Source organism: Thamnophis sirtalis, unplaced genomic scaffold, assembly GCF_051295495.1.
Source record: "Thamnophis sirtalis isolate CommonGarterSnake01/CBP01778 unplaced genomic scaffold, rThaSir2_p1.2 scaffold_6, whole genome shotgun sequence".
NCBI lineage: Eukaryota > Metazoa > Chordata > Lepidosauria > Squamata > Natricidae > Thamnophis > Thamnophis sirtalis.
Window position 1 is genome coordinate 81,852,223 of NW_028261386.1, and position 22,675 is coordinate 81,874,897.

Here is a 22,675-nt window from a genome sequence, read left to right on the forward strand (position 1 = left end):
TTCTGATGAAAAAAAAAACGGGAAATTGGTCATAAAGAAAAAAAATATTTTTAAAAAAACTAAAGGGGGGGGGAATAGAAGGCATTTTAAAAAAAACCTAACAAAAAGCAATATGTTTTTTGATATCTTTTCTGGATTTGTGTCTGTGTCCTTTCTCCTGGCACAGCTGAAAAAATAGAAACTGTAGATGATGCTTAACATTTGGATAAAAAGAATTAACAACACAACAGTAAAAAACAAAAAAAAACCAACAATTGCATTTGCCAAGCTCTATTAACCAGAAAATGCGCATTTAAATGCATTCTGATAACTCAACAAGATAAAAGATCACACAGAGATTGGATATCAATACACCTAACTAGCCAATATAGCATTCTTTTCATTTTTAAATGCACTTTGAAATTCAGCATTAAAAGCACATTTGATCAGGGATGGGGGGGGGGGGAAGTACAACAAACTGATAACACACTGCAGCAAAGAATTAGTTTCCTGGGGGCTTTTTGCTGTCATCTAGATGTTTGAATTTTTGTAGCACAGATCAAGTATACTGCTACGAAAGAGCATGACAGAAAACCCACATGTACAAGCCCTTAAAACATGTACAGCAAACTTAAAAAAGAAAAGAAATATTCCTTGTATTTATAACTTAAAATTAAAATAGCAGTTCTAACACAGTAATAAGATAATGTTACCCACATGCACTTTACCCTCTTCCTATCTTCCTTTACCGCCACTTACAAGTTTCCTTTAGCTGGTCATAACTTGTGTGTAAAAGAAAACACAGCACAGAATATGCAATCCTGAGTGAGCACACAGAGGCAGTTTATTTAATGACAGTTCAAAGTTATGCAGGCCTCAGATAAAGTGATTGACAACCTGTTTCTTCCACTTATGACTCTTGCATCACCCCCCATGGTCACATGATTGCAATTCAAATATTTGGCAACTGGCTCACCTTTACAACCCATTGCAGCATCCTGCAGTCACATGATTGCAATTTATTTCCTTTGCAATTGATTTTTTTGGAAAATAAGGCCAATTGGAAAAGTGTAACAATCATGATACACTGAAGAACCATATAATATGCTTAATGACCACAGTAAAATAGTGGTAAATTTGGGTCCAATCATGTGATGACTCACTTTATGACTGCATTGTGGGGGCAGGAATTCTACTCTCAATTGTGGTCGATGACTACTCGCAATTACAAACCACTACAAATCAGAATGAGTACATTAAGCTGAATTTCTCTGAAATATATCAACCCAGGACATGAAAGCCTACATAATTCTGCACTGACCTCATGTTATGTACAGTGGTGACCAAAATTATGAAAACCTTTTGGCAAAAATGTATTTTTAAGGTTTGATGGCACTTTGGGGGGGGGGGAGTAGTACCATAAAATTGTATATCAATTGAAAGATAATTTAATCAACAATGTAATGCAACAAAGTTTATTCAATTATCTGTATTCTGAAAAGTTATAGCCAAATATAGCCAGCAATAAAACCCAGTTAATAGAAGCAATCATTCAATCTTGGTTTCACATTATAACAGCTTCAGAACTCCATGGGAAGATGTTGTAAGGCCATAATAGATGTTAAAGGTTAACCTTAAATATTAACTGACGTAGCGATAATTTTTGCATCTCATTTTTTCTATGATGTTAATTTTTGTATATCTCATTTTTTTTCTACGTGTTTCACTTTTATTCTTTATAACTGCTATTCTAATAGCAAATCCTTCACAAAAGTTATCGCATTGCATTCTTGATTAAATTATCTTTCATTTATATATAATTTAATGGTATTCCTAAAAAAGTGATATTATTAGTCATCAAACCTCAAAAATACTGTATACTTTTCCCAAAAGGTTTCCACAATTTTGGCCACTACTTGTATGCATTTGGGCTTACATGCCACTCACAATTCAGTAGGACTCCAAGACTCTACAACCTGTTCTTACATTTAAAAAGGCTTAAATACTAAAACAGTGCAACACAGTAATAAACAGTGTTATATTTTTTCTCTGAAGCTGGCTATGAGCCAGATAAGAGAAAAGCCCAGCAAGCAGCAACCAGGCTGGACTCTAGTGAATTTGGACAGCAAGATTATAATCAGTAGAGCTAGCAGAGAGATAGTTTGTGCTTTGTTTTTATGGACTGAGATGGAAACCCTGTAATTTGTTCTGATGTGTGTGCTCATCTGAGATTCTAAGACTGGAGGAAGACCAAGCACCCCCAAAATAGTTATTCATTCCTTTCCTGTTTTTTTATTATTTTTCCTCTGGAACTTTCATCTTGATCTCTAACCTTGTTATATATAACAATTTAAAATTTGTAATGAATTGGTGGTGTCAATTCTGGGAAAGCAGTCTAGTTTCCCCTGCCAGGCCAGGATAATGATGGAAAAGGGGTTATCACTTTCCTCTTAGCCCAGTAAACAAGGCATGAGGGAAATCACCCCTCCTAGAAGAACGAAATATTTTGAGAAATATATAAAAAGGCAGAATATTATATTTCCCCTAAAAGAGAAAGAGAAACCTTAAGGGAAACTGAGAAACTCAGCCCTTGCCCCCAGCAGATATTTGGTGCCCATTAAGAAAGACTAGAAGGGATGTGGTGGCTCAGTGGCTAAGATACTGAGCTTGTCGATCAGAAAGGTCGGCAGTTCAGTGGTTCGAATCCCTAGCTCCATGTAACCGAGTGAGCTCCCGTTACTTGTCCCAGCTTCTGCCAACCTAGCAGTTCAAAAGCATGTAAAAATGCAAGTAGAAAAATAGGGACCACCTTTGGTGGGAAGGTAACAGCATTCCGTGTGCTTCGCCATTTAGTCATGCCGGTCACATGACCATGGAGACGTCTTCGGACAGTGCTGGCTCTTTGGCTTTGAAACAGAGATGAGCACCACCCCCTAGAGTCGGGAATGACTAGCACATATGTGCGAGGGGAACCTTTACCTTTAAGACTGGGCCAGCCTATCTACAACACAAAAGACCTTCAACTCCAGGGTGATGGAATTAAGACATGATCCTCCAGGGCAAAGCCATTAAGGCATAATAGCAATTTCCCAACACCCTTTCAGAACACAAACCTCTTCATTACATCACCACCCTCCAAGCTTCAACCAAACCTGAGAGCTCATTCAAACATCACCGCCATAGGAATCTGACAACAGCCAATAGAATGCATGTTCTTCCACAGGAACAGGAACCTCAAGAGCAAAGCCCAAGAGAAGGTATAAAAGCCCCACACACTCAACTTCCTGTGGTCAGCTACCCAGATCACATGCTTGGTGGTTCTGTTCACCATTAAACCCTCTTTCCAATCAGCCTCCATGTTTCCAGCGTCTTTCTCCTGGTTTGGAATTGAACCAGATGGATATTTCTTCCAACAGGCAGAAAGGTTATTCTTAAGGTTATTCTATTCTATTCCATTCTATTTTTTTCATATGTGTTAGTATGCTATGACAGCCTTCCCCATGCACTCTGCTTGTTTTTCCTGCAACTCTGTCCACCTGTGGTTTTATTCTAGCATAGAACTAGAGCACTTCTAAATCATATCCTCATAAACTCTATGCCCCTATGTATTGCAAGCAAAACAACAAGGCTATATGGAACATGACAACTGAAAAATTTTCAAATACAATTCCAATAGCTGTACATACAGGTGAAACTCAAAAAAATTAGAATATCGTGCAAAAGTTCATTTATTTCAGTAATGCAACTTAAAAGGTAAAACTAATATATGAGATAAGAGTCATTACATGCAAAGCAAGATAGTTCAAGCCATGATTTGTCATAATTGTGATGATTATGGCATACAGCTCATGAAAACCCCAAATCCACCATCTCAGAAAATTAGAATATTACATGCAATCAATAAAACAAGGATTGTACATAGAACAATATCGGACCTCTGAAAAGTATAAGCATGCATATGTACTCAGTACTTGGTTTGGGCCCCTTTTGAAGCAATTGCTGCCTCAGTGCAGCGTGGCATGGAAGCTATCAGCCTGTGGCACTGCTGAGGTGTTATGGAAGACCAGGATGCTTCAATAGCGGCCTTCAGCTCTTCTGCGTTGTTCAGTCTCATGTCTCTCATCTTTCTCTTGCCAATGCCCCATAGATTCTCTATGGGGTTTAGGTCAGGAGAGTTTGCTGGCCAATCAAGCACAGTAATCCAACAGTCACTGAACCAGGTTTTGGTGCTTTTGACAGTGTGGGCAGCTGGAAAATGAAGTCGGCATCCCTATAAATCTTATCTGCAGAAGGAAGCATGAAGTGCTCCAAAATCTCCTGGTAGACAGCTGCGTTGACCTCTGTCTTAATGAAGCACAGTGGTCCAAAGTCCTATTACTCAGTGGTCCAACTTTTGCATCTCATTTGGAAACCAAGGACCCAGAGTATGGAGGAAGAATGGAGAGGCCAATCAAGCACAGTAATCCCACAGTCATTGAACCAGTTTTTGGTGCTTTTGGCAAAAGTTGCTCTCATCAGAAAAGAGGACTTTGGACCAAGGAGCAACAGGACTTTGGACCACTGTGCTTCATTAAGTCCAGGGTCAACGCAGCCATCTACCAGGAGATTTTGGAGCATTTCATGCTTCCTTCCGCAGACGAGATTTATGGGGATCCTGACTTCATTTTCCAGCTGCCCATACTGCCAAAAGCACCAAAACCTGGTTCAATGACTGTGGGATTACTGTGCTTGATTGGCCAGCAAACTCGCCTGACCTGAACCCCATAGATTCATTGCCAAGAGAAAGATGAGACACATGAGACCGAACAATGCAGAAGAGTGAAGGCCGCTTATTGAAGCATCCTGGTCTTCCATAACACCTCAGCAGTGCCACAGGCTGATAGCTTCCATGCCACTCCTCATTGAGGCAGTAATTGCTGCAAAAGAGGCCCAAACCAAGTACTGAGTACATATGCATGCTTATACTTTTCAGAGGTCCGATATTGTTCTATGTACAATCCTTGTTTTATTGATTGCATGTAATATTCTAATTTTCTGAGATGGTGGATTTGGGGTTTTCATGAGCTGTATGCCATAATCATCACAATTATGACAAATCACGGCTTGAACTATCTTGCTTTGCATGTAATGAGTCTTATCTCATATATTAGTTTTACCTTTTAAGTTGCATTACTGAAATAAATGAACTTTTGCACGATATTCTAATTTTTTTGAGTTTCACCTGTATATTTAATGCCCCATGCCTGTAAGCATAATTTATTCAATATCTGAAAAAGAGACTTTTAGTCAGCTACTTCTTCTGCCTTAAGGTCAATTATACTTCATTTAATGTGAAAAAAGATATTTTCCAAATAAGTTTGATTTGATTTACACTATAACACAGGATAATTTTCTTCTTTTTTATGTCAAGAAGCTTTTCATTTATTGAGCATTTATTAAATGTTTTACTAAACTAAATATAATATTTGGACAAGTTGAGCATTAAGTTTTAAGGTCCAGTATCTAAGCTTAAAAATTGGAGGCTTGAATTTTTTAAAAATATGTCGGTATTTTTCCAAGCAATTTTTTGGCATTTACAATAACCAGAATTAATTTTTCCCAGAACTGAAATCCATATGAAAAAGAAAAGATTATAATTATTAGGCAGCTTCATTTGTATGGCATGAAATCACTGCTAAGTTTCAAGCCAACATTAATAGTTTTTCCTCTGAGAATTTTACTACATAGTGTAATTATTCAAAGCTGGGTGAAGACATAATATTCCCTTGTGTATCCATTTCCAATTAAGGAAAACTAGAAAGAAAGGCAACCACTACTGTGGTCAAAATATAACATGAAGCATCAGAACAAATCACAATCAAGTGATTCACTCACTGAAGACAATATAATACATTCTTTAGCAGTAAAATACTCTAATTAAGAACCAAAGTGATACTGGATTATGGAAATTAACTTTGTTTTACCTTGAATTCCAAAAGCATAAGGAGGACTAAAGAGAGGAAGAAAATGACTCAAAGAATATGGAAAATACTACTCAATTTGAAATTCTGCAGTCTTTACATAAGGTGAATGAGAAATTGTTTCAAAAATATTGGCAAAAATTTAAGACTTTCCTGTTAAAAGCATCTTTCCTCTCTACTTATAGACAAAAATAAGTTAGCATTGTAAATTCGGGGGGGGGGGGGGACAAGTTTGTAGCATATCGTTAAAGCAAAAAATAATCAACTTTTGCTTCTCAGCTGGCCACAGCCACTCAATACATAGTAACTGGTGGATTTACATCTGATTTAAAGCAGTTGACAGCTATTTTGAAAAGGCCTGCGTAAACCCATCTCTGCATTATCACATTTCTTGACCAACCATCAAAGTTATTACAACTTAATTGCCCTACAATTCTATCCTTTGTCATCTTTCCCTGTCATTTTCAGCCAATAGATTCTTAGGTGACAATTAAATGTTCAAACTTACACTTTTTTTTTTCTTTTCCTATACATTCCGCTGGTTTATGCAGAGAATATGTAGCCCTGCAGAGGCCCACTGTGTAATGAAATAATGTAGCAGGAGCTGACAAACTGTTCAGGTTCCATATATGCATAGCAATGCATTGGCACAAATAGTGTATTTTTTTAAAAAAAATACATTAAGTAAATCTAACTAACAATCACAGTGCCAGATTTTGCAAAAACCTCTGAAAATGTTAATAGTTAAAATTTAGAGACAAATTTATACAATTGACTGGTTTTTGTTCAGATAATTTTAGGCAGGCTTTTTTCCTTGTTCTAATGCACCTTTTCAGCCATACCTTAGGGAGCAAACCCCATTTTCTCTGATCAAATATAATCTGATCATTAAGCTAAAGCTGAACAACTATGTCCATGGTCTATGCACAAGGAAACAAAACCTATTGAATTCTGGAGGACTTTGTCCTTGATAAAATGAATTGGAATAGGTCACAAGGATGTGAATGTTAAGCAGATTAATGTACATATAACTTTCAGTTTTATCCCCAGTGAATAAAGGCATCACCTGGGATGAAATTGCAAACATAGTGTAAATGGAAGGATTGGTCCTTTCTCATATTTCCCATGGATCTCTCCCCAAATTATTTGTCTCTGAGTAAGAAACAGCTGCAAGGGATAATTTCTATTGCCAGAGAGAAAGAAAGGAAAAGCTTCCATGAAGTACACTAACAGTTATTTGGATTCTCTCTGAAGTAGTTTTGTTTGTTTTTACTTAAGAGCAAAATCATCAAATTGATGACATTTCAATTACCAGGGCTTGACTAGGAAAATACAAGGATTTTGCCCATTTTGCTGGGAAATTTATTTTCTCGCAAAACTTTCATTCATTTTGTGGAGCTTTTTTAAACCATGACCTATTTTCAAAAGCACTTAAACATTCCCAGCATTCTTCCTCATCCCTGAAAGACTATTTATCAATTGCAGTTCCACAAATGTCCAAAAATAGCTGACAACAGATAATTCTTTGCAAATTTAGAGAAGGATATCAGAGTCTTAGATTGGTCCAGTACTGTACTTATATCAATTTATACAGAATCATTACCTTCTGAAATGCATTAAAAGATACTAAAACATTCATGTTTAAATTAAAATCCACTCGTATTGCTGGCTTTTGATAAAAGACACATTGATTGTACTATTAAAGATTGCATTCCTATGCATCTATGAAAAGGAGTCTGCTGAATCTTAGGCGGGCTATTTCTTGGAAGAGATAGAAAGGCCAAAACATCTGCAATATTACCTCTTGAATGCTTTTCAGTGGGAGATAACAAGATCATAAGATGAGCTGCTCCTTACTGTTCCATGGATAAATAGTCTTGATCCCAAATGTCTACATTTCTTCCACAGACATTTTTAGAGATAGCTGATCTCATCCATCATCTTTTCTTCTTCCCTTCTTCAATCCTCTTGAACCTCACCACCATAATTCTTCATCTGGGATAGACAGACTGGTTCTTCTTACAGTATGTGGAACTCTTACTCACCATCTCTCAATCCTTACTTTTAAGGTATCCTTTCTTTTACTTGTCATTTTCCAGTTTTTACACCTATTCACTACCAATGGAAAATCTACTACTTCAATTATTCTGATCATAGAAATATTCTTATAATCCAGTCTAAATCCATTGTTTTATTTATTCTCTAGCTACGATTAATCCTATAGCACACTGTTCACCTGCATCTATTCTTGAGCTTAAAAACAAATCTACCAACTTCATTTCTTGATTGTTAAGCAAGAGTTCACTAAACATGCTGTTGACTATATCTTTCTCATCTTTCTCTTAAAATTTAAACATTTTTTCACTTTTCATTTTTACTTTCCTTATGAACTTTTCTAACTCTTCTACAATTTCACCTAACAAAAAGATGTCCTCTATATATTGTAGATCACAATGTTCTGAATCCAGTTTTAATTCTAGTTCTTATAACTTCCAATCCATTCATTCTGAATACATTTGGTGTACAAATTAAAAATGATTTGAAGATGACATGCATCTTTTTCTCTTTCCAACCCTGAACCACTCTGCTTCTTCAAATTAAATTATAGTAGCTTCTTATCTGTTGTAACAGCATTAGTATGTTTCACATCCTGGACATGATCTAAACAATCAAAGACCTTTATGTAATTAAGGAGGAAAAGGTCATCCTCCTCAGATGATCTTACTCTGTTATATATTTTTAAGATCTGGTTCATATTCTCTATCATATTCCTCTGCCCTTTCTGAAGCTCACATTTATTTAATGTTTTGCTTTCTATACATTAATTCAATCTTCTTTCTTCCCCATCCCCAGCACCCCCAATCCGTAGACCACACTGTCTTATCCCATATTTATTGACATAATACAGTAAGCATTTCAACTTCTTCTTTTTCTGCAGCTTTAAACTATCTGGTGAATATTTCAACTGAGCAAGCTGGTTCATTGTCTCATACCTCACTTTCTAGGAATGAGTTGCTGAGTATGTTTTCTTCCTACAAATGTTTCTGACTTTCTGTACTCCCATTCATAAAAGATTGCAATACAAAATTTTCATATTTTTAAATTTTCATTTCTCTACATTAAATGTTCAATAGTTATTCTTGGGCTATCCCAGTTAGCCATAAATTTTCCTCTGATTTCTGATCTCAATAACAACTCTCGTTTGCCTTTTCTTGTACTTTTCCTCCATTTGTTGAGATTCATTGAGATTACTTTCTTTTTTCTGATGTTTGAGCTTGAAACTGCATTCAGCCATTACTTAATATTCTTATTGCTAAAGCTTTTGTCTTCTATTGGTCTCTTACAGAATGGCTTATTCTGAAAACCATTTAGTTCTTGTCTTCATTTTAAAAAATGGAACTTTTTTTGCTTTAGTTTTCCCAAAGTTTGTTCCTATATAACTAAGATACTTTTCCATAAATGAAGTGCACTTATTTATGAAATTTATATAGTCGCCCATCTGACAAGTGATTCTGAACAGCATATAGCAAAAGTAAAAACCACTAAAACAATATTATAATTATTGTTACCATTATTAAAAATTAGAAAAAACTAAAAAAGAAGAAATATGTGGCAAAATGATGTAGCCCCTTAACAATTCACTAGTCCTCTGATCCTGGGATAGCACAATAAGATTTTGAGGGACCTTTGGAAAGTCAAAAGTGATTAAAGTAGCCTCTTACTCTGTTGTTTACATTGACCTGATTGTTAGTCTATGTCAGGGGTCCCCAAACGTGACAATTTTAAGTCTTGTGGACTTCAACTCCCAGAATTCTCCAGCCAGCTATGATGGCTGGAGCATTCTGGGAGTTGAAGTTCACAAGTCTTAAAATTGTCACGTTTGGGGACCCCTGGACTATGTGATGAAGTACTTTTCATATATTGCAGATTATACATCATCTTTATCATATTTGTGAAAAATGCAGCCTAGAGTTTACCAGTCAATTTGCTTCATTCACCTGGTTGAATCAGACCTTTATACCATTTAACCCTTTTTTGCAACTTGAATCTTAATTTGTCTTCTTCATTCTGCAAGTAAAAGAAGCCATGCATATTAGACTAGCTAAGTACAACTAAGGAGCACATTAATGCAATTCTGAGATCCATACAAATCTAGAGGGAATTTTATGATATTTATTTATTAAATATTTATTAAATATATTATTTATTTATTTATTAAATATATTTATATGCCGCCCAATCCCGAAGGACTCCGGGCAGCTTACAAAAAATATAAGGAAAAAAACACATAAGGATAAAAGAAAACAGTTTAAAAACAGCAACACCCTCATACATTCATTCTAATCGGGGCTAGACCTCAACAGTGAGGTCAACAGCCCCAGGCCTGCCGGAACAGCCAAGTTTTTACAGCTTTCTTGAAGGCCATGAGAGTGGGTATGGTCTGGATCTCCGGGGGTAGCTGGTTCCAGAGAGTCGGAGCAGCCACAGAGAAGGCTCTCCTCCGAGGGCCTGCCAGCTGACACTGTTTGGCTGACGGCATCTGAAAGAGGCCCAATCTGTGGGATCTTATTGGCCGCTGGGAGGTATGTGGCCGAAGGCGGTCTCGAAGGTAGCCTGGACCTAAGCCATGTAGGGCTTTAAAGGTGATAACCAACACCTTGAATTGAGTTCGGAGACCAATTGGTAGCCAGTGCAGCTCACGGAGGACAGGTGTAATGTGGGTGTACCTCGGCACACCCAATATCGCTCACGCGGCCGCATTCTGAACTAACTGCAGTCTCCGAACGCTTTTCAAGGATAGCCCCATGTAGAGCGTGTTACAGTAATCCAGCCTCGAGGTGACAAGGGCGTGAGTGACCATTAGAAGTGCCTCCCGGTCCAAATAGGGCTGCAATTGGTGCACCAGACGTACTTAGGCAAAGCCCCCCCTGGTCACAGCCGACAGATGATGTTCCAGTTTCAGTTGCGAATCCAGGAGGACTCCCAAATTGCGAGCCCTCTCTGAGGGGCATAAATTTTCACCCCCCAGGGTTAAGGATGGACTGTCCAAGCAATCCTTCGGGGGCAACATCCAAAGCCACTCAGTCTTATCGGGATTAAGCACAAGTTTGTTCACCCCCACCCCGATCCTAACAGCCTCCAGGCATCGGCACATCATGTCCACCGCTACACTGAGCTGGCATGGGGCAGAAAGATACAACTGAGTATCATCAGCATATTGGTGGTACTTTACCCCATGTTGTCACATGATCTCACCCAGAGGCTTCATGTAGATGTTAAATAGGAGGGAGGACAAGACCGAACCCTGCGGCACACCACATTTGAGGCTCCTATGGGTCGACCTTTGCCCCCCGACCAACACTGACTGCAACCTGTCAGAGAGGTAAGAGAAGAACCATCGTAAAGCGGTGCCTCTCACTCCCACCTCCCCTAGGCGCTGCAGAAGGTTACCAAGGTCGATGGTATCGAAGACCGCTGAGAGGTCAAGAAGCACCAGGATAGAGGAATATCCTCTATCCCTGGCCCGCCAGAGATCATCGGTCAGGGCGACCAAAGCGGTTTCCGTGCTGTACCCAGGCCTGAAAGGAGTCTAGATAATCTGTGTCATTCAAGGTCTGTCAGAGTTGAAGCGCCACCACCTTCTCAACAACCTTCTCTAAAAAAGGAAGGTTGGAGACGGGAATACTGCAATGTGCTCTACATGGGGCTGCCCTTGAAGAGCATCCGGCGACTTCAGCTAGTCCAGAATGCGGCCGCGCGAGTGATCGTGGGCGCACCGCGGTTCGCCCACATAACACCGATCCTCCGTGAGCTGCGCTGGCTACCTGTTGATCTCCAGGTGCACTTCAAGGTCCTACTTACCATCCACAAAGCGCTCCATGGTAGTGGGTCTGATTATTTGAGAGACCGCCTTCTGCCAATTACCTCCCTGCGTCCCATCAGGTCGCACAGGGTAGGCCTCCTCCGAATTCCATCCGCCAGTCAGTGCCGACTGGCGACTACGCAGAGGAGAGCCTTCTCAGTTGCAGCTCCGACGCTATGGAACAATCTCCCCGTGGAGATCCGCACCCTCACCACCGTCCAGGCCTTCCGCACGGCCCTTAAGATCTGGCTATCCCGTCAGGCCTGCGGATAGGACTTTACTCTCTCCCTGCCCGAATGCCGAGTGAATGTTGTGTTTTTATTGTTAATTATTTTTACTCACATTTTCTTTTATGTCTTGTCTTGCACTCCCCTCCCTCATTATTGTAAGCCGCCCTGAGTCCCCTCAGGGAAAAGGGCGGCCTATAAGTGTTTAATAAACAAACAAACAAACAAACGATAGTTTTTCAAAATAGCTGGGTCCAGGGAAGGCTTCTTGAGGAGGGGTTTTACCACTGCTTCCTTTAATGGTTACGGGAAAAAACCCTCCTGCAAAGATGCGTTGGTAATCGTCTGGAGCCAGCCTCGTGTAACCTCTCTGCTGGTCTAAACCAGCCAGGCGGGGCACAGGTCCAGTAAACAGGTGGAGGCACTCATCGCTCCCATGGCCTTGTCCACTTCCTCAGGGGTGACAAATTCAAACTCATCCCAAAAAATCTGATTAAGACTAGCCCTCGGCATCTCGGCTGGTACTGCCCAAGCGGAGTCCAGGTCTGTCCGAATCGGAGTGATTTGATACCACAATGGGAATAGCATTCTAGCATAATTTCAGCTGTAGTCGATATTTTCCAAAAATATCTATTAGGATAACTAGGAGATAAATCTAATAAAACAATTAGGCTTAATTTAAAATGGAAATACAAGCTTCTGTTCTTCTGGTGGTTATTTCAAAGAGCATAACACAAGTCAAAGCAGTCCTGTTTATCATTTACATCAGGGGTTTCCAACCTGTGGGCTGCGGCCCACTAGTGGGCCGTATCGGGCTGTGGAAATGGTCGGCAAGCGTAGCAGTATGCATGCCGCTCATGCAAATGGAGCGGCATGCACACATAGAACCATCCCCTCCCCTCCAGTCGACAAAATCAGAAACATTTGGGAACTCTGAACTCTAGGCATGTACCAAAACTGCACCTATTCCATGGACTGAATTCCTGGCTCTCCAAATAGTTTGCCCCAACCAGATCACCACAGGGGGAGATCATTCTGAATCATTCCTTGAATGAAAAGCAAGCTAATAAAAAAAATAGAGCTTCCTTCATTATCTACATGGAATTTAAATTCCTCAAACTTTATTTTTTATTAGGCTAGCCCAACATTTACAGAAAAGTTGGATCACTATGGAGATGCAATGGTATATGGGAACGACGGTGAGCAACAGGAGCAAGAGTTGCACCTAGAGAACTAAAAGATAAAAGATATCTAAGTCCTCAGAAGGAAAGAAAGTGTGGGATATTTTTCCAGAAGGGACCCTCCCTGGAATTCTGGACAGTAAAAGAAATGGGGAGGAAAAATGCTTTCAGTCTTGTAAGATTCTGTTAATGTAATCTTAAAGATAGAGCTATTATTCCTTGATGTACTTCTTATCTGGACTACCTTGAAGAGCTAAGAGGGATTATGTGTGCCATAAAGGAAGTATGAGTTGGTTGGTTGGTTGGTTGGTTGGTTGATTGGTTGGTTGATAAGAAGTGATAAAAGATGGTTATAGGTAACAAAAGTGTGTGTGATTAAAAAGGGGGGGGGGAATCTAAGCTAAATACAAGCTTATTTAGAACCTTCTAGGACAGGGCAGTCAAACTCGCAGCCTGCAGGCTGGATGCGTCATGGGCTGGCCACGCCCACCCCTGGTTTAGCGAAAAGGTTACAATATGTTACATGATGACATGTTGCTGCAAGTTTGACACCCCTGTTCTAGAAGATATCTTATTTCAATGAGGAAAATGGGGGGGGGGGGAAAGATGGGCTGAAAGTTAAAATTAATTATCTATTTTCAAAGATCTAGATTGAGTGGATTGTAAAGTTACCTTTTCTGAGTAAACCCTATTGATCACTGAATCTAATCCTCCTCTTCTTCCCTCTCTTCTCCACCATCTCATTTAATGGAAGTATCCCTTTCTGTCTTGTCACAATCACCATTAGTAGCACATGATGTTCTTTCTACAGCAAAAATTGTGAAACAGGCCTGATCTCATCTGATTTAGAGTCGTGATGGTTGGACCTATCTTTATTTTTAAGGTATGTCACACACACTTTCAAATCCTAAATTCCTTGGAATCTGCTCATGTGAAATGCACTGCCCTTAATAGGAACAATTTGTGTTTAAAGATGATATATACAGACTAAAGTTAAGTGCTACATTACTTTGTTCCATTGCAACTGATTGAGCAAAAATATGATATTGAAAGGCTGAGTATTAATTATTAATTTGCTATTATGATTCTAATGTGGAATACTTTTATATTATGGTCAGATGTGGGGATTAATGTATGAGACTGCAATTCTGCATACACTTATCCAGGAATATATTCTTTTTAATTCAATACTTGTTTTATATAAAATTGCATAATTTTTGACTCTGACCTTAACTGAATTAAACACTGAACATTAAATAGCAATCAGTATGTGCCCCATTCCTCAAAAACTAAATGTTTTGCTGTGCTAAACATGTTAAGTCACAATGAATTATGGGAAATCCTGATTCCAGATGGAATGTTAAAATTAAATTGTGCAGGATTATATTATCATAGACTGATTTTGAAAGCATCCTTGCCATTCCTAATTTCCAGGAGCAGCTATTCAGGAAGAGATATGGGCAAACAAATTTCCCTGAAATTTATGCCTAGTTAAGGTAACTGGTACAATAAACTATAGTCTGTCTCAGGGGTGTCAAACACGTAGCCCATAGGCCAGATACATGACCCATCAAAAGGGCGAACAACAAAACCACGTCCGACTAAACCGCATCGCTGACGTCATCAACGCGGCGACAACAGCCAGCGCGGAGAAAGAAGGGCGCTTTAAATAGCGCGTTGAAAGAAAGCCAATTCAACTTAAGGTAAGGATTAGATTTAGGGTTAGGTTTAGGGTTAAGGGTTAAGGGTTAGGGTTAGGTTTAGGGTTAGGTTAAGGGTTAGGTTTAGGGTTAGGTTTAGGGTTAGGTTTAGGTTAAGGGTTAGGTTTAGGATTAGGTTTAGGGTTAGGGTTAGGGGTTAAGTTTAGGTTTAGGGTTTACAGCGTGCTTCTGTCTCTGCGCTGTTGTCGCCCTGTTGATGACGTCAGTGACGCGGTTTAGTCGGGCGCTGTTTTGTCGTTCCCCCTTTTGTCGGTGAACCGACCAGATATGGCCAGTGCAGGCCATGCCCACGCCAGCTCCCAAAGGGCAAAAACAATCCTGATACATCACGATATAGCCTGCGATGCGATCAGGTTTGACACTCCTGGTCTATCTGCTTTGTAAGGTGGTGTTTCTGAGGAGTGGAATGAGTGAATTTACCTTAAGGACTTCAATAGAATCCACAACCTTTAATGTGATATTACCATTTCTTTTTAAGAGAAAAGAATAAATATAATTGAAAGGTAATTGTATATTAAAAGGCTTGTTCTGTAAACAAATACAACATAACTTCAAAAAACTTTCCTAATTTACAAGTGATGAAAATATCTTGAAAATGATTATTAAATAAAGACAATACAAATAACTTTTTCAAGCGCAGTATGGAATTTTGTTGAAAAGTCTGGAAAAAAGAATGGATATAGCCAGCTCTGTTCCAATAGAAATACACGAACAGAAATCTAAACACTTGCAGAACTGAACATAACCGAATTAAAACACAGAAGACATTAAAGCTGCATATTTTTTCATGTAAGCCTCTAATCCACTGTCCAATTTCATTAAACAGTATCCTTTTACAATTTTCCTAAAGTTAAAAATTATCTGTGGAAAGTGGCATGGCCATCTTGCATATTTAAGATCACTTAATACAAATTACCTATTATCAAATATTATTCCAATATGACAATGATGGAATATGATTTACAAAATATGAAACAAATTGATGTATTTTAGTGATTCTATATGTAGAACCAAAGTGATAAATTATTCTACAACAGAATGCTCTGTAATAATTAGCACATCAGACAATTATGTGATCCTGTGTATTTAAAATTGTATTGAAAATTGAAATACTGTAAATAGATACTGTAAATGGAGCACTTCTAATATCAGTTTCTTGTGTATCATTATTACACACTTCCATACTACATCCAAGCAAAAAGTACTAAGAAATATTATATTTGGTATGATGGTCAGAACTATTTCTTTCAGGACTATTGATAAAATCTTATTTCGAGAAAGTTCAAAAAATATCTACCACACCTTTTCATGGATAAACTTGCTGATGATATGGCATTCCGTTTGCCAGGAAGTTTATATATCTTACTATCCCTATTAGGTGTCAATTCCTCTTTCTTAACCTTGTATCATATTCTAGGCAGGGGAGGTTATATAGGTGACTCTCATGGAGTTCAATAGACCAAGTAAAGTAAAGGCAAAGTTTCCCTCTCACATGCGTGCTAGTTGTTCTCGACTCTAGGGGGCGGTGCTCTTCTCCGTCTCAAAGCCAAAGAGCCAGCGCTGTCCGAAGACGTCTCTGTGGTCATGTGGCCAGCATGACTAAATGCCAAAGGTGCACAGAATGCTGTTACCTTCCCACCAAGGTGGTCCCTATTTTTCTACTTGCATTTTTACATACTTTTGAACTGCTAGGTTGGCAGAAGCTGGGACAAGTAACAGGAGCTCACCCCGTTAGGTGACCCTTGGGATTCGAACTGCTGACCTTCTGATCGACAAGCTCAGCATCTTAGCCAGTGAGCCACCAAGTAAGCAAGATGCAAAATACAACACACAAGGCAACCTGTTTTTCACTGAGGATCATACAGACTGGAGATGAAGCAAATAGTATCCCTGAAAAGTATGCATTTACTTTCTCCCACATAAGAGAAATGACAGGTATACTTGGCTGCAGTTTTTTCATTCAGGTAAAGGTTTTTCAGTACCAATTCTCAATTCTTAATGGTTGTTTCTATCAAAAGTAATTACAGGTACTCCTCGACTTACAACAGTTCAGTTAGTGACCGTTCAAAGTTACAAAGGCACTAAAACAAGTGACCTATGACCATTTTTCACACTTATGACCATCCTCATCATCGCATGATCAAAATTTGGATGCTTGGCAACTGACTCTATGACGGTTGCATTGTCTGGGGTCATGTGATTGCCGTTTGTCACCTGACAAGCAAAGTCAATGGGAAAACCAGATTCACTTAACAACTGTCACAAGAATGGTTGTAAAATGGGGCAAAACTCACTCAACAACAGAAATCTTGGGCTCAGTTGTGGTTGTAATTCAAGGATATCTGTATGTTGTACATCCGAAACAAATTGGTTGAAGAAAAAATGACTTTTACTTTTCAGGATTTGAAATAAGTGGAGTGGGTTGTAGGATAGAAAATTAGGCAGATAAGCAAGAAGTTTCCCTTTGAAAACTCAAACCCAAATTTAGGTTTGATATAAAGAAAGTCTCTGACATACATGTTTGGGAGAATAGATCATGCCTAATAGATTTGGCATGAACATTTTTGCTTTGCCTGAGGGAATGTTTTCCAAGGATATTGGGACTCCATGATGGAATGGCTCCTTAACCCTTCAAACTTGAAAATTATCCATTTTTCTGGTGTTGCAGAAGTGTAGGATTTAAACTTTCATTTAAATACAAATGATTTAGACTGCAACATTTGAACACACACACACGTGTGTGTGTGTGTGTGTGTGTGTGTGTATGGATGAATGTTGCCTAAAATAATTTAATTTTCAACTTAAAATTATGACCAATTCCTTTTTTCATAGAGGATAAGCTAACCCCATCGTGCTTTTTTTTGTCTTGACATCATGAATCCACATTGATACAAACTACAGATACTTCGTGGAATTAAAATTCAAGGGAAATTGAAACACAGTAAATAATTTTATACTTTTCACACAGTATGTGAAGGGGCTGGTTTGACCTCAGCAGTTTTTTCCCCCCTTTCCCAAGCTTCAGGCCAATGTTATTTTATCATTGGGGCATATACTTCTGATACATTTAATCATTTCAGTTGTCACATTTTTGCAACTAAATCATCTTTCACCACCAGCTAGAGAAAGCATTTACTTCCTGTTCTTTTTCTTTCCCTGCTGGCTTGCTTTGCAAAACGACATCAGAAAACTTAGTTTCAACTTATTAAACACTTTGTTCCGTTTCATTGAGGGAAAAAAAAACAAATTCCCACAGAGAAACACTTTTTAAACTTCTGTCAACAGTATGCATTGAAGCACCAACTATGGAAAAATGGTTGGGAATTAACACCCAAGGCACAAGGTCAGAAAAACAAAGTCACTAGCAGTTCTTCAGCTTTTGAAACACCCACACATTAGAGAAAGAAGCAAGTTTGGAGAATTTTATCTGTAGTTCAACACAAGTGTTTTGTTTTTGTTTTTAAATTAAAGAACCTAAAACGTTAGACAAAAAACATATTACACTTTTTAAAAAAATCTATATTCTGGGACAGTATCACAATGCAAGAAATAATTTCTTTTGCTTAAGAAAAAATGTAGTAAGGGCTTTTTTTGTTGGTTTTATTTATGCTTCCCCAATTCAAACCTTTTCCATACCATTAAGACTGTACCGCAAAAGCTCCCTGAGAAAAGCTTTCGTCCCCTCCAGTTATTATATTTCTTCCGACAGAGGTCGGATCTTCTGGGAACGTTCATATAGTAAGAGAAACTGCAGGCATTTATTTGCTAATGCAAACAAAAGGTACGCAGCACAGCCCTGGACAGCCCAAGCGCGCTATTCCGCGCACGTGCTGCAAGGCGATACTGGGGCGAGGAAAGGGGGGGGGGGAGACACTTAGCAAATACAGCGTGAGAGGATAAATCAACGCGGTGCTCAAAAGGCACAAGTTTGCTTTGTTTCGCCCCTCTCTCGGTTTTGGCACCACTCCCACCAGCATCTTCCGAAGAGGCTGCGGCTGCAGAAGCCCGAGGCGAAGGCACCACAAGGCTGACTGGGCTGACTGCAGGACTGCAGTCAGGAGGATCTTGGCACGCAGCAGCCCCCCCCCCCTCACCCGCCGCCACCGTCCGACCATAGGGTGGGGTCTTTCCCACACACGCCACCCCGTCTGTACCATACCCACAAAAGGAAAGCGACGGAAGCGGGGGAAGGGGGGAGATGCCTTCACCCCTTCTCCCGGGGGTGCAAGGGAGGGGGAGAGCAGGAGAGGAAGGTGCGAAAGAACCCAGACAGTGCAGGACCGGGACGCCCTTCATCACGCTTAGGGAACGAGGCATGAGGTGAGACCGGGAGGCGCCGGAAGGCCGCACCTCGCGAGGGGCCCGACTAAAACGCTCCGGCTCCTACTCCTGAGCCTTAGCGGCGGCTGGGGGATAAAGGGGAGGGAGGAAGGACTTCTTCTGACAGACAAAAGGTAGGAAAGAGTTTATTACTGCGGAGGCGCCGGCTACGCAGTGCCCTGCCTCAGGAGAGCTGAGTAGCTGCCGCCGCCGCCGCCGCCACGCCCCACCCCGCCAAACTTCCCCCTCCCCCCCAAGAGAGGGCGGGATGGCAATGGGGGAGGCAGGTGCCCGTGCGCTCCCCGGCAGGTGCTCGGGGCTCCCCCGGAAAGTTTGCGCGCGAAGCGGAACGTCCTTCAGAAAGAGCTGCTTAACGCCCCCGCCAAACTGGGCAGCTTCTTCCAGACACGCGCCGCGGGACAGAGGCTCTCTCTCGTACCTTGGAGGGGTCCTCCGGCTCTCCAGCCTCGGCCGCGCCTTCCGTTGGCGTCCGCCCTCCCGGACTCCCGGGCTGGGAATCTCCCGCTGCGGTGGTCTCATCCTGCGGGCTCCGCGGTTCCGTAGAGCTCCCGGCTCCCATGTCGCTCTCTCTCTCTGGCGTCCGTTTCTCCAACCCTTCGGGCTCAGGGAGGGCGCGACGCGACGCTTTTCAACCCAGAAAGAGAAATAGGCGCTAGCAATAATAGAGCTGTCCAGGCAGCTGCGCTCTTCGGCTCCTTAACTTCAGCTGTTCAGCAAAGCGGCCAGGCTGCGACTGAACCAACCTAGGAGGTTTCTGCAAACTCCTTTAAAAAAAAAAGAGCCAACAAAACTACCTCCTCCTTGGTCCTCCGCCCGCCTCTCCCTCCTGCTCCATCACATGAGCAGAGCCCCGGACACGCCTTGCAGCATCAGACCTGGGAATCAAGGAAGAGCCGGGTGAGGAGGCAGGCCAGGGGAATGGCTAATATATCCCAGCACCTTTGGCCGAGGTAGCGCTGTCTGGGTGTCCCTGTTTCCCATCCTCGAGGTTGTCCTTCGACTTGTGTCCAGGTTTAAGAAGATGAGAAGTAACTCCCATCACTCCCCTGAATTGACTTCATCTCTGAATTCCATCATTAAAAGATGGGGTGGGGAGGGGAGAGAGGGTGGAGGCTTTATGGAGCATCTGACCTTCAGCTTTGAGCTGAACAACCTCTCCCTCCCTTCCCGGCCTTAAGAGATGCATCTGACTGCTCTAACGTGCCTACTCTTCTATCCAGGATGTTAGGAATCATGGTTTGGATTTAGCACAAGTGTTCTTTTATACTTAATCTGTGTCTCCATCACTGTCTCCTAACAGGCTTCTCGCACTTAAGTAGACCCAAATGTGGAGTGTAATCTAGTATTAATCTGGTATTTTTTTTCAAAGGAGGTGATGTAAAAAGTGCCAACATCTGTCATCACTCAAACCACTGATCCTTGTAAGCAAACAATACAAAACCAGGGGTATCATGGGATCAAGCAACAGCAAATAAAAATGACTGGTCAGCAGCATATTATTTAGAATTAGATGGAAGGTTTTGTGGGACATAACTCACATTATGAATTTCTTTTTAAAAAAACAAAACCAGCCATTATCTCATTATTACTAAACTCTGTTGAGAGGACAGCAGTTGAATTCAGACATAGTCTAAAATAGCCTATAAAGTAGACCTTTTGTATTCGGTGAGGCTTAAATACTATTGATTTCATTGATTCACTCTTATGTTTAAAGTTTAGCTGTGCTTAAATAAGCCCTGAGATTGCTTTCCATTGTGAATGTATGAAAGATTATGAATGCTTGAAAAGGAGTGGGGGGGAGGGGGAGAAAAGATTTGTAGTCAAACCCTGAAAATTAAGTGTGCCTTACAATGCTAGTTATCTATAGTATTATTAATAATTATCCTTATGACCTTAGAATAAATTGTTATATAAACATTCAGTTGTGTTTTGCTAATGATCTACATATTGGTATACCTATATTAAAATAAAAAAAATGCACAAAGGCCCCTCCATAATCATTGGAAGGGTCAAAAAAGTCAAGATGGCAGTATCATGACTGAAGCCCCACAGTAATTTCTGCAGGGGGTGTGGAGCCATGTGGGACAGGGGGAGATATATTTTATGAAGTTTTCCTATAATAAAAAGTGAAATATAGATAGACTATAAACATTTCCATCATTGTAATTAATAATGAATAAATTGAATATATGTTTTTCGAAGTAGTTATATACATGTCCCTGTCTTCATTTCATTTGTAGAGTGTAGAGTACATTTTTGGAAGATGAAGCTGTAGTTCTAAATGTATGTGGAACACATGTAGTGATATCAATAAGACCTGATTTATTAATCTATAATAAAGTGGATATGTGGATGTATGGCTAGGGATTTCCCTAAAATAAAATTTAATAGCTTAATTTTTAAAGATGGGAGTGATCTCTTAACAAACTTACAAACCATTATAAATTCTACAGTGTAATTTGTTATAAAGCTAACAGAAAAAGAAAAGAAACTCATAAAGAAAGGTCTCAAACCCTCACTCATTTATCAGGCTAAATACTTATTTTTCTCTTAATACAGAATGGGTTCTTTATGTTATTTCCAAGATCAGGTTAGTTACAGTTGTTTATAAAACCAAATAAGGAAAATGAGATTGTGTGCCCCAATTCTGAATTAATTTAACCTTAACCTTAGAACTACATATGAAGCAACTTAACTTAAGAAACTACTTTAAATATGAAAAATAAGTTTGATAAATGTGTTTAAAAGTGTTGTTTTAGTGATATTAAAAGAAGGGTCTTTTTATGAGAATGAACAATTATATCTTTGCCAGAAACTGACCATAAGTACCATTCCTTTGGCAGACAAGATAGGTCCATTACTGGGTAACATCTACAGGAAAATGTTTTTTAGAATTGATGCTCCACTAGTGGTACTAACGGGGGCGGGGGGATATAAAAGAGGTGTTTGAGATTTGTAAAATGCAAAGTTTCCTTTTCTTCCAGCATCTCCACAAAACTGGGCCCAAACCATGGTAATTGTGGCACTGCTGTTATTTATACCCCCACTAGAATTAGTGATAAGGAAAACATAGCATTTTCCCCCCAATGATAAGAGTGCTGTGTCTGATAATATTCCACATAAAATATATCAGTATTGCTAATAACAGGAATTAAAATATGTTTGTATTAATTAATAGTCTGTTTGGGCCAGTGATTAAGGCAGTGGGCTACAAACTAGGAGAGCATTAGTTCTAGTCCTTCCTTAGGCATGAAAGTTAATTTGGGGACTTTAGGCTACTTAGTCTTTTAGTGCAATCCATTTCACAGGACAGTTCTGGGGAAAATAAGAGGTTATGTTTGTATGTATATGTATATATATACTGCCTTGAGTTGGAGAAATTAAAGGTGGGATATAAACCTAA

The 22,675-nt window shown here is 39.9% G+C and overlaps 1 protein-coding gene across 2 annotated transcripts in view; it reads right to left on the minus strand.

Annotated features, from left to right (window-relative positions):
* AKAP12 (A-kinase anchoring protein 12) overlaps positions 1–20,106 on the minus strand; it is a 69,318-nt gene extending 49,212 nt beyond the window's left edge. Inside the window, exon 1 of one of the 2 annotated variants that reach the window (XM_087718292.1) lies at positions 19,691–20,106. In XM_087718292.1, the coding sequence (XP_087574418.1) occupies positions 19,691–19,831 (141 nt within the window). In that variant the 5' untranslated portion in view covers positions 19,832–20,106. Of the gene's footprint in view, positions 1–18,567; positions 18,696–19,690 lie in introns of those variants that run through there. The other variant, XM_087718293.1, reaches the window with a different exon arrangement.
* Positions 20,107–22,675: the final 2,569 nt, after the last annotated feature.